The sequence below is a fragment of the Lampetra planeri genome, chromosome 28 (genome assembly GCF_965212315.1).
Source record: "Lampetra planeri chromosome 28, kcLamPlan1.2.h2, whole genome shotgun sequence".
NCBI lineage: Eukaryota > Metazoa > Chordata > Hyperoartia > Petromyzontiformes > Petromyzontidae > Lampetra > Lampetra planeri.
Window position 1 is genome coordinate 10,758,930 of NC_136134.1, and position 13,149 is coordinate 10,772,078.

A 13,149-nucleotide genomic window follows, 5' to 3' on the forward strand; every position below is an offset into this window, starting at 1 on the left:
TGTCGTTTAACAAGTCGAATGGCGCCCACCCCGTACGGGTCACACACTCACCCGAACTCTCCACTGCTGCTCCACTGGTTCGTGGTTAGCTGAGGGTGCTCAGTGTGCGTGACACGGAGTTCCCAGGCAGGCGTCTTGTTTTGGTAGGACTGATGATAAGACCCACACCACCCCCCATCCCACGTAATTTGTTAACAAGCTTCAAGCTCAACAACAGAGTCTCCAACTCGTTCCCAGAAATTACCAAGTCATCGGCATATACAACAACAATAACATACCGTCACTCGTCACTAAGTGGCGGTGACAGGCCAGGTGCACTTTTAAGATATCACGTGGAGTGTCCCTAAGGCTCGCTGGCAGGAGGTCACAGGACAGACCCAGGTGCCACGGGTTGACTGACTGACTGAGATGACTGGCAGATGCACCAGCATATACATAGCACGTTTGAACAGGTGAAAGCCATCTCTAGACCTCACCTGGGAATCAATCAAATTCCCATCTTGTGTTTTGTGTGTGTGTGTGGTCATTCGTGATCAGGTTGAAACAATCGTCTCACTACCGTTGACGACCCGGTCCAATCACAGGCGGCTGCCTGCCTGAAATTCAACCCGAGGATGTCACCTGTGCCAGCTCAGCGCTCTGACACCAGAATCAATGTATTTCGACTGGAGGAATCCGATGAGCTCTGAAGCTCTTGTTCACAGATGTCCAGACAACCTCTGAGTCACCCACCGAACCACCTGCAGTCGAACACACTGCGGGTCTCCTCCCACGCGAATAATCAACATAGCTCGTCATTAATTGGGCTCAATTACATCTTAAAGTAAAACGCAACTTACGTAGCAGCAGTAGCAGCAGCAGCAGCAGCAGCAAGACCCTCTTAAAAAAGAGTCACACGACTCAGTTTGACTTTGCTGGATAAATAAATACGTAAATAATAATAATACTTTGTTTTTTTTTATTAAGAAGCACATACACCCATTGAAGCTGCACCAGGCACCTTGAAACCTTTATTATGAAATCATTTATAGACCAAAGAGTATACAATTAAAGACAGTTCGCGACTAAACAATCACATTCGTTAATCGATCGCATTGCGATCTCGCACGTCACATTGGCCGGCTCGTCACGTGACCCCTGCGGTGAGCTTCCACGCGCGGGCACGAAACGAGTTCTGGGAAGAAGGGCTCAGATTCCTTCAGCCGGGAGGTATATAGACCCCCTAAGGGGGGCGGAATTCATATGCCCCCAATTGGGGGGGGGGGGCGGGGGTTAGTCACCCCAAGTGTGGTGTTGGGGCGAGGTGTGATGTGTGCAAGTTTGGAGCGAGTGGCTCGCTGTTTGGAGTGAGGTGTAGTGAGGTGTGGTGAGGTCAGGGTGAGGTCAGGGTTGAGGTCAGGGTGAGGTCAGGGTGAGGTCAGGGTGAGGTCAGGGTGAGGTCAGGGTGAGGTGTGGTGAGGTCAGGGTGAGGTCAGGGTGAGGTGTGGTGAGGTCAGGGTGAGGTCAGGGTTGAGGTCAGGGTGAGGTCAGGGTGAGGTCAGGGTGAGGTCAGGGTGAGGTCAGGGTGAGGTGTGGTGAGGTCAGGGTGAGGTCAGGGTGAGGTCAGGGTGAGGTGTGGTGAGGTCAGGGTGAGGTCAGGGTGAGTGCTAAAAGTGCCTCTTCGTATCTCTCCCCCACGCTGCCCCAGCGTGGCTCACGCTTCCCTCTCCTCCCCCGCCGTGCGAGCACCAGCGGTCATCAGCGGGGGGCAGTGGGGAGAGAGCAGGGGGAGAGCAGGGGGAGAGAGCAGGGGGAGAGCAAGGGGAGAGAGAACAATGGGGAGAGCAGAGGGAGAGCAAGGGGAGAGCAGGGAGAGAGCAAGGGGAGAGAGAACAATGGAGAGAGCAGGGGGAGAGCAAGGGGAGAGAACAAGGGGAGAGCAGGGGGGGAACAGGTGCCTCAGTCAGACCCCCACCGCGCCGGCGCATGTGTGGGGAAGTGTTGGTAGGGGGGTGGTTGTTGGTGATGGGGGAGAGGGGTGATGGGTGGGGGGGCAGTTCACGCGGCCCTGGCACTACCTCGCCTCCCGCCGCACTGGCAGGCCTGTCCCAGCGCCAGCGTCACTCGCTGCGAGAGTCGCGCGTCGGCCACTCCGCTCTGCGCCATCCGCCTGAGCAGCAGCTGCTGCTTGCGGTCCAGCTCGTAGTAGAGCGTGAACTTGTTGACGATCACGGGCACGGGCAGGGCCATCATGAGCACGCCGGAGACGGCGCACAGCGAGCCCACGATCTTGCCCCCCGGCGTGGAGGGCGTCATGTCGCCGTAGCCCACCGTGGTCATGGTGACGACGGCCCACCAGAAAGACTCGGGGATGCTGCGGAAGGTGGTGTTGGGCTGGTCGGACTCGGCGAAGTAGACGGCGCTCGCGAAGAGCACCACGCCGATGAGGAGGAAGATGAGCAGCACGAAGATCTCGCGCACGCTCGACGTGAGCGTCTTGGCGAGGATGCGCAGCCCCTTGAAGTATCGCGAGAGCTTGAAGATGCGCAGCACGCGCAGCAGGCGGAACACGCGGAAGACGGCGAGCGACACGGTGTGCTGCCCGTTGACCGAGTCCACGTTGGTCACGTCGATGCCCAGCGTGATGAAGTAGGGCACCACCACCACGATGTCCACCACGTTCATGGGGACCCTGAAGAAGGACAACTTGCTGGGGCACGACACGTAGCGCAGCACGATCTCCAGGCAGAACCACGCCACGCAAACCGTCTCGGTGGTGAACAGCGGCCCGCCCGTGAAGGTCGATGCGTCGCCCGCCGCGGTGCCGTTCCTGCTCGTCCCGTTGCCACCGGTCGCGTTCCCGTCGCTCGCGTTGCCCGCCGCGCCGTTCGTCACGTAGCTCTGCCCGAAGCCGTCGGCCTGTAATCCCGGCAGCGTCCCCACGCAGAACACGACGATGGAGATGAAGACGAAGAGCAGCGACACGATGGAGACGAGGTGCGCCAGCACGGAGCTGTCGGGGTGCTCCATTAGCTGCCACAGGATGCGCTGCGCGCGGCGCGTGGGCAGCTCTATCACCTTGGGCGGCAGGTAGCCCTCCTCCTCATTGAAGGAGCTCATCGCCTCGTCGCCCAGGTCGTAGAACTCCAGCTCCTTCACGAAGATGTCGAAGGGCACGTGGAGTGGCCGCTTGAGGACGCCGCCGGACTGGTAGAAGTAGAGCACGGACGGGAAGGTGTCCGGGTGGCGGTCGAGGAAGACCTCCTCGCGTCTCGCCGAGTAGTAGCGGTCGCGCCGGGCGGGGTCGCCCAGGAGGGTGCCGGGGTAGCGCGCCAGCGTGGAGCGGTGCGTCTCGAAGCGCAGCCCCGCCACGTTGATGGTCACGCGGTCCGAGGGCTCCTTCTCCTCCTGGGGCTTCCCCGCGGAGGCCTCGCACGCGTCCCGAGCACTCGCCGCCCGCTGCTCGTCGGCTTGACACGGGATCGCCCAGCTCGACAGCGCCGACGGTGCCGGGGCCGTCTGGATGCACATGGAGTAGAGGGGCAGGTCCCCCGGGGAGGGCAGCTCCGAGGATGGGGACCCGAGACCCACGGGTCCTCTGGAGTCCATGGACCCCAACGCCTCGACCGCCTTGGCGTCCAGGGTGCCCATTTGTGGTGCCCTGCGAATGGGGGAGAGGGGGGGTCAGAGGTGAGGTTTTGCCAGGTGGACAATGGGGTTAGAGGGGGAGGTTCGGGAGAGGGGCGAGGTGGTGGAGGTGTTGATATGACATCCTGGAGGAGTTGTTTTTATTTAATTCTCCCTGATCTGGCACCGGCTTGGGTGGGATTTCTCCACTTAATTTATTTTACGCAACCAGGCCATGCCTCCCTCCTCTGGGATGGAGGCATTTAAAGAGGCAATGGACAGAGAGACCGGCGAGTGTTGCCGTGCGCGGTTGCCCTTCTTCTGACGTGCGGCGAAGCTTCTCAAAGCCGGATTCGAGTGGGGGGGTGGAGGGGGGGAGGTGTTAGTCAGAGAACTACCAGGAAATTAACGACGTAAATACAAAATGAAATTACTAAAACTCTTCGACGGGAACACCGTGCAGCTATGCGGCGTGGGGGATACGGCGTCCGACACTCGATCCGCATCGTGCATCAGCCTTCCATAATGCCGCTCGGTGCAAATCGCGCCGTTGTTAAATTCGAGACGAGAAATGTGCGCAAGACGCTCCCGCTACCCTGGGCCAGTGCGATGACTGCAACCGAGGAATCTCTGCTGCGCTCACCGCCGGCTCTCATCTGCGTTCCCATCACAACAACTTTTGGGCGCCTCGGTCATCCACGTGCTCTCTCTCTCTGTGTGTCTCGCCTCTCGCGCTATTATTTTAACAACTAAATAAATTAACGCCAATTCCTTTAAAACAACTTTTTATATGCCTTGCACATCCAATGCACTTTCATCCCTGCACCTCTGCCACGTGCTAACTCGGATTAATTCTACATTCGTGAGTTTTAAGTGGTAGCTGGTAAAACAATAAAAACAACATTTGCAGCCCTGCCATTGCTTGTTGACTACACTGCTGTTGGACGGCCCTCGGGGGTATTTGGCCTACTCTTCCATGCTGGCCAGGCGTCTCCAACGAGATGGTAGTACCCACATTTTACCGCACCACATGGGGTTATTTATTTATTAACCTGCCAATTGACTGCGGTGGCTGCACCCAGCAGACTCGCGCGCTTACCTGGAGAACGACACCCAGGCGTGCTGCCACGTGCGGGGATCTGTTGCAAGTGAGTTCCTCGTGGCAGGCGAGGTCCACGTGGCAGGCGAGGTTCTCCTGGCAGGTAAGTTGCTCGTGGCAGCTAAGTTGTAGCAGCTGAGTTGTGGCATGCGAGGTTCTCGTGGCAGCTGAGCTGTGGCAGGTGAACTGTGGCAGGTGAGCTGTGGCAGGTGAGTTCCTAGTGGCAGCTGAGTTGTGGCAGGTGAGCTGTGGCAGGTGAGTTCCTAGTGGCAGCTGAGCGGGTCCACCGCTTTTAAATCACCGAGTACCCGGACGCCGCCCTCGACATTGAGATGGTAATGACGTCACGCGTCTGGACTCACCTGAGGGGGGAGGGGTTGGAGTGGGGGGAGCCGCCGGCAGGGGGAGGGGGGGGGGGCTCCCACGGCGAACTTCGCGACGCACGCCTGAAGCGTCGCGTACGGACTCCGTCATCTCGGCTCGCAACCCCCGCGGGCTACAAAGCCCCCCCCCCCGAGTGCCCGCGACCCTGACTCTGGGTCTCCTAAGGCCCCCCCCCCATCCTGCGCGTGGAACCTCTAGTCGAAGACCTCTCCAGGGGTAGCGGTTCCCGTGAGCGAATGGGGTTAATGAATTATTCATAAAGTCGGCGCGATATGGCGACGCTACGATATATATCGCAGGATGTCGACGATAATCGCCGATGTTATTGCAATTGTTTCACACACAAATAGCGTGAATCTCATGATTCCTGACCAGAAAAAATATATATTTGCGAAAATACGAAAGACGGTAATGACAGTTTTAATTTGAATAGCTGTACAGTCACTACTCTTTGGTTCTTTCACGTTGAAAGAAAATAAATTAAATTAAAATACATTTTTTCTACGTGACTTTACCGAAAGAACCAAAGGGAGTAATTCCTGCACTCACGAAAGCTCCAAATCAAGTTTCAGCTGTACAGTATTTCCCATTAAACATGCCATGTGCGTGGTTGCATCATAACTTGGACTCCTTACTGTAGCAGCCAGTTTCATTATTTTATTAATTAATTAGCTGACAGTACGTGCGATATGGCTACTTACAGTGCGAAACAAGTTCAACACACAAGCGTCATCGATTATATAAAAAATAAGGCTTATTGCAGACTTATGTTGAGTGAAACTCAATTGTATTACTCTTAAAATCAATCTTTATTTTGTCCCGAACTTATAGCAAAAGCACAAAAACATTTGTGCAATTATCTGCCAAATATATTGAGAGAACGTCGTTGGAAACTGACATCGCGATAATCGACATATCGTGAAAACTCGTATCGGGAAAACTCGTATCGTGAAAATGTTATATCGTATCGTGAAAACAATGATCGTACGGTGAAAACTCGTATCGTGAAAACTCATCTCGTATCGTGATAACTCATCTCGTATCGTTAACATTTTATATCGTATCTTGAAAAAAATTATCGTGAAAACTCGTATCGTGAAAACTCGTCTCGTATCGTGATAACTCATATCGTATCGTTAACATTTTATATCGTATCGTTAACATTTAATATCGTATCTTGAAAACTCTAATCGTGAAAAAGTATATCGTGAAAACTTGTTTCGTATCGTAAAAACTCATATTGTATCGTGAAAACTCGCATCGTATCGTAAAAACTCGTATCGTAAAGACTCATATTGTATCGTGAAAACTCGTATCGTTCAAATGTTATATCGTATCGTGAAAACAACGATCGTATCGTGATAATATTCCACATGGCGGGAGACGTGAGAGGCTGGTCCCAGTGAGAGGCGCGTGGCGTGGAGGAGCCCCGCGGGGGCAGTCGCCCTCTGGCGGTAGAGTCGAGGCTGAGTGGATCTGTGTGGGGCTGGCGGGATGTGTTAAAGCTCCCTGGCTGCTCAACTAAGGTCAGGCCCAGTGAGCTTCGTCGCTATTTTCCGGAAGCGGTGTGATCGCAAGTGACAGCTCAACGAAGCGACGTATCACCGTGTGGACATTCAGAGGAGCCGAATACTCCAAACGCGTGGTGATGTTGATTCTAAATGTGGAGGGGAAAAAACGGAGGACGTGGAGAAAAATCCACGCGACCGCGAGGAGAGAGACGCGAAAACTCCTAATATACATCAGCAGGCGTCAGGGTCATGATCGAACCTACGACCTCCTGCATAACAGGCGAGGGAGTTAACATCTCACCAAGGAGGGAGAGACACGCAAACTCCAAATATACATCAGCAGGCGTCAGGCTCGAATCCACGACCTCCTGTATACCAGACGAGCGAGTTAACATCTCACCACGGAGAGAGAGGCACGCAAAGTCTCAATATACAATCTTGATTTGAAGCTTTCGTGACTTCAGGAATCCATATTCTTTGGTTCTTTCGGTCAAATCACGTAGGTTTAAAATAAAATAAATCTACAGCAGGCGTCAGGGTCAGAATGGAACCCACGACGAGTTAACATCTCACCACGGAGGGAGAGACACCGCAAACTCCAAATATACAGCAGGCGCCAGGGTCAGGATCGAATCCACGATCTCCTGTGTATACCAGACGAGGTAGCTAACATCTCACCACGGAGAGAGAGGCATCGAAAACTCCCAATATACAGCAGCAGCAGGCGTCAGGGTCGAAATCGAACCCACGACCTCCTGTACACCAGGCGAGGGAGTTAACATCTCCTAGCCACCACGGCATCTATATATACATATTTTCTCACGTGGAGGAACAGATCTGGGAGGAAAGTGACTGGGTCAGTGTACCTTTGTATCGTGCACCATACACAGTCCGAAGGTGTGCTACTGTTACTTGCTGACCCGCCCACACTCGGACGTCTGCGAAAAGATCTTCAGAGTTCATCGGATTCGTCCTCCAGTCTAAATAAAGATTCTCATCCTGAACTCGACATCTACGATGGCTTATTATTGTAGTCTGCGCGTGAAGAAACAACGATGGGCGGAAGACATTATTTACATTTGTTCATGACAACCTCCAAAGCGACGCTGAGTGATTATTTGGGGCGCCACGGTGGAGAGATGTCCACTACCTCGCCTGGTGTACAGGAGGTCGTGGGTTCTATCCAGACCCTGACGCCTGCTGCTGTATATTTGGAGTTTGCGTGTCTCTCTCCCCGTGATCGCGTGGATTTTTTCTCCGTGTCCTCCGGTTTTGCCCTCCGCATTAAGAAACACGCGTTTAGAGTATTTGGCTGCTATACATTTCCACGTGATAAGCCACTTCGTTGAGGTGTCATTTGTGGCCAGGTCGCTTCTGAAAAATAAAGCCAATTAGCTCAGTGGGCCTTACCTGCTAAAATAAATATGGCTTAGCGTTGTCTTGGTTTATATTTGTTCTTTTGTGGCATAAAGAGAGAGTTTGTCCGTACAACAACAGAGTGTTGCCTGTCCAATCGCCCCGCTGGCTTCCCAGAAGGCAGTGCGATGGGGTTGACACCAGACTACCAGATGGCGCACATCGCCACCACGAGCGGTCGCGCGTTCGTCTCGTTACCTCCTCCCGGTATCACCAGACCCGCGTTCGCAGCGTTCCCAATATCAGGACACGCGCACCGCTAATCGACTCTCCCTGATTGATCGGTGGACGTCAGCGGACAGTACCGCAAACGCGCCAGAACTGGGTTTGACGACGGGCAGCTGAGACCCCGATTCAAATCCACGATCTCAGCGGGACAGACACGCGACGGGATACGCGGTCTGCACTCTCATGCGCGAGCGTTTTACAATCTTCAACTCGTACAGTTCGCGTGTATACAACGTCAAGCACAGCTCTGCACGCTGTGCTGTGTATATCTAAATCAGCTCAAGCCTCGCGTAAATCAAGCGACGTCCGTGTTGCCACCCCCACTCCGAATCCCTCTCCTCTCTCCTCGTCCGTTTCCTCCCTCCCGCTGTGAGAAACAGACCCCGCTACGTGCAGCAGCAGCAGCAGCAACAGCAGCAGCAGCAACAGCAGCAGCAGCAACAACAGCAGCAGCAGCAGTAACAACATCAGCAGCAGCAGCAACAACAGCAGCAGCAGCAGTAACAACATCAGCAGCAGCGGCAGCAGCAGCAGCAGCGTCCCTGATGCAGCAGCCTCTCCCTCCCCATCCTCATCTCTCCATCGGTTCCCACTTCTCCGTTCCCCCCTATTATTTTCCATTCATTTCCTTCTCAATTCACTTTGGCGTTCCTTTCTATTTTCCCCATTGCGCTACATTAGATTTTTAAAATTCTATTTACGTCAGTAGATTTTTTTTGGTCGTTACTTGATTCTGCTTGTGGTGGTGTTTGATTATAGAACCAATATTAGCCAGCATTTGGTACATCGTGGTGTCCGCCCCGTTAAGATATCGCAAAGCTATCACCAATGCGTTGTTTCACAGGCGGATATATATAGTCTGGCAGGAGGGGGCGATGTTGCGATGTGGTTTTACCGAGTCGGGAACAGGGACTCCTCTACTTACGAACGAGTTAGGTTCCAGAGGTCTGTTCGTAAGTTGATTTGTTCGTAAGTCCAACTTACTCCTGTCGATTCCAAACATGTTGCATACGGTGAGTGCACGGGGAATGGCTTTAAAAGTTGTATAATCTCCTGCAGATGTAGATGCCACTGGTTCTTCACGTTCTGCAGATGTAGATGCCACTGGTTCTTCAGTTCTGTAGATGTAGATGCCACTGGTTCTTCACGTTCTGCAGATGCCACTGGTTCTTCACGTTCTGCAGATGTAGATGCCACTGGTTCTTGACGTTCTGTAAATGTAGATGCCACTGGTTCTTCAGTTCTGTAGATGTAGATGCCACTGGTTCTTCACGTTCTGCAGATGCCACTGGTTCTTCACGTTCTGCAGATGTAGATGCCACTGGTTCTTCACGTTCTGCAGATGTAGATGCCACTGGTTTTTCGTGTTCTGCAGATGTAAATGCCACTGGTTCTTGACGTTCTGTAGATGTAGATGCCACTGGTTCTTCACGTTCTGCAGATGTAGATGCCACTGGTTCTTCACGTTCTGCAGATGCCACTGGTTCATCACGTTCTGCAGATGTAGATGCCACTGGTTCTTCGTGTTCTGCAGATGTAGATGCCACCACCGCCATCTATTGCGCGGCGGCTGAACTTACGACTCACGGTCCGAGCAGGCAACTGGACATATGGACAGGGTTTGTTCGTATCTCTGAAAGTTCGCAAGGCGACTGTTCGTAAGTAGAGGAGTTCCCATAATTTGATGGCAATATTTCACACGAATCTGGACCGTGATACGCGGCACACAATAGCCGGATCGTTATCGTCCACTGTGAACCCCGATCACATTTGTCTCCCAAAGTGCTGACGATTCACACCAACACCGCACCAAGTACTCATTTAAGGCCGAGGTGACCTAGGGGGAGGCGTCCAGTTTCAAATATTCGCCAATGATGTTTGTGGCATTGAGCGGGAATCGAACTCGGGTGGCCGGGTTCGTCGCGATGGGCTATAACCGCGGCCAAACACTGCATCGCCTTCTCCTCGCTCACAGCACTTGACCCCACGCCGAACCGTCTGTCCGGCCATATCACCGCTCGCGTGCACGGACGCACTCTTTTATTAGAGTATGCGACCTGCCAGCTGTCCCTCTCGTAAGATATGCCGAGGCTGTTGTGCAAGCCAGTGGAAGCAGCGCGCTTCAGGATATAGCGACGCTGCCTGCCGACGGCTTAAACGCAAGCCCCGTGCTGCCACAGAACATCGCCTCGCATGCACGCCGCGGTGGCTAGGAGATGTTGACTACCTCGCCTGGTGTGCAGGAGGTCGTGGGCTCGATGGTGAGATGTTGACTACCTTGGCTGGTGTACAGGAGGTCGTGGGTTCGATGGTGAGATGTTGACTACCTCGCCTGGTCTACATGAGGTCGTGGGTTTGATGGTGAGATGTTGACTACCTCGCCTGGTCTACATGAGGTCGTGGGTTCGATGGTGAGATGTTGACTACCTCGCCTGGTGTGCAGGAGGTCGTGGGCTCGATGGTGAGATGTTGACTACCTTGGCTGGTGTACAGGAGGTCGTGGGTTCGATGGTGAGATGTTGACTACCTCGCCTGGTCTACATGAGGTCGTGGGTTTGATGGTGAGATGTTGACTGCCTCGCCTGGTCTACATGAGGTCGTGGGTTCGATGGTGAGATGTTGACTACCTTGCCTGGTGTACAGGAGGTCGTGGGCTCGATCCCGACCCTGACGCCTGCTGTATATTTGGAGGTTGCGTGTCTCTCTCTCCGTGGTGAGATGTTAACTACCTCGCCTGGTGTACAGGAGGTCGTGGGTTCGATCCAGACCCTGACGCCTGCTGTATATTTGGAGGTTGCGTGTCTTTCTCTCCGTTGTCGCTTGGAATTTTCTCCGGGTTCTCAGGTTTTCCCCGCCACATTTCGTATTTGGCTGCTATACAGTTCCACGTGAAGGAGCCACGTGGACTTGTATAGTTGAGTTGTCATTTGTGGCCAGGCCGCTTCTGAAAAAGATCTATATAGCTCAGCGGCCCTTATCTGGTAAAATAAAATAGTAAAGGTTTAGTTTAAATGAGTATACAGTGTAGGTGTGTGTGTGTGTTTGATCTGAAGCTATCGTGACTGCAGTAATTACTCTTTGGTTCTTTCGGTAAAGTCACGTAGAAATGAAAAAAAAGTTTGCAAAAATTACATAAATATTTATTTTATTTTATTTCTACGTGACTTTACCGAAAGAACCAAAGTGTGTGTTTGTATATACTTATACAGTATGATGGGGGGGAGCGGTGGTGCAACAGTTAGCGCGCTGCGCTACGAACCCGGCGACCCAAGTTCGATTTCCGCTCACGGCCACCAACACACGTGATGATTATCTGAACCGGTGCTGGGCCTCCCCTATGTCGACTCAGCCTAAAATCTAGTACCTGGTGCGGTGTGTAAAAGTTCGCTCCAACTGGGGAGACAAAGGCGGCCGGGCGATGGTTCTGGCCACCCCCTCGTGTGCCGCAGTCGCTAACAGAACTTGCCCCAAGAGTCTGCGCAGGCTGTACGGGGGATCTTTGTCTTTGCGACGTGTGCATATCCCCTCGTCGTTACGGGTATTGACAAAGCACGGCAATATTGAGCCACGTGTCGCACGAGAACTGTTAATCAGCTGTCGGTGTAAATGTCCATGCGCCTCCTTTAAGCATCGGCGGTGCATTTCTGCAGAGACACGCGTCGAATGCAATTTGACTTCACTGATCTATCGACGCATTCAGTGGCGTAGTAACGACGTCGTCGTCGGTGGCGTAGTAACGACGTTGTCAGCTCAGAGGGTGCGCCAATCGGTTGAGGTGAGGGGTCCGACATTTGATTTGTCTCGCACGGTCGCACCTCGAGGCTGTTTTATTATCGCAGCTTCTCTTGCCTCATCGCATCGTCACGCGCACGCTCTCGAACATTAAAACTGCACTGAACTATTTATTGTATCTTATCCAGGTAAGGCAGTCAGATAATCTAAAAGCATGATTCTAAACATGGAAGGGGGACAACGGGAGGGCCCGGAGAACAGTCCACGTGAGCACGGAGAGAGAGACACGCAAACTCCAAATATACAGCAGCAGGCGTCAGGGTCGGGATCGAACCCACGACCTCCTGTATACCAGGCGAGGTAGTTAACATCTCCTAGCCACCGTGATGATGATGAGATAGAGAGGCACGCTAACTCCAAACATACAGCAGTAGGCGTCAGGGTCGGGATCGAACCCACGACCTCCTCCATACCAGGCGAGGTAATTAACATCTCCTAGCCACCGTGATGATGATGAGAGAAAGAGAGACACGCAAACTCCAAACATACAGCAGTAGGCGTCATGGTCTGGATCGAACCCACGACCTCCTGCATACCAGGCGAGGTAATTAACATCTCCTAGCCACCATGATGATGATGAAAGAAAGAAAGACACGCAAACTCCAAATATACAGCAGTAGGCGTCATGGTCTGGATTGAACCCACGACCTCCTGCACACCAGGTGAGGTAATTGACATCTCCGAGCCACCGTGTAGGGGCGCTCCGTCGTCGCAAAATAATGTTGTGTTGTTTGACACCGTTGTTGACAACATCTCATGGTGGTCGTCAAGGGGGGGGGGGGGCAACTCGTAGCTTTGGCCACCAGGGAGGGAGGGAGAAGTGGGGGGAGGGGGGCAGGGTACCCCCTTGCCTGCCCCTCGCTTGTCACGCCACGGCTCACAGCCGCGTAGGGTGGGGGGGGGCATCTACAGGAGGCGAGCGGAATGCGCAAGAGAACAGCGCAATTTCCGAGTTCCCGCTGCTGAGCCAAACTTCCCATCCGTGATGGACGCGCGGGGTTGCGATTGTTACCGCCCGTGACGGGCGCGCTCGTGACCACGTGGGGTGCGCTAGGACCCCCCCCCCCACTCGCTTCGGGGCTGCGATGGGTAGGGGGCTCTCCCCCACCTTCA

At 53.6% G+C, this 13,149-nt stretch overlaps 1 protein-coding gene across 1 annotated transcript; it reads right to left on the reverse strand.

The window, feature by feature from the left end:
* Positions 1–974: 974 nt before the first annotated feature.
* On the reverse strand, positions 975–4,980 carry LOC144728447 (potassium voltage-gated channel subfamily A member 7-like). Its single transcript, XM_078607894.1, has 2 exons — positions 4,706–4,980; positions 975–3,640 (listed from the first exon to the last, which is right to left on the reverse strand). The coding sequence occupies exons 1-2, from the start codon at positions 4,852–4,854 to the stop codon at positions 2,038–2,040; spliced, it is 1,752 nt and encodes a 583-aa protein (XP_078464020.1). The 5' UTR covers positions 4,855–4,980; the 3' UTR covers positions 975–2,037.
* Positions 4,981–13,149: the final 8,169 nt, after the last annotated feature.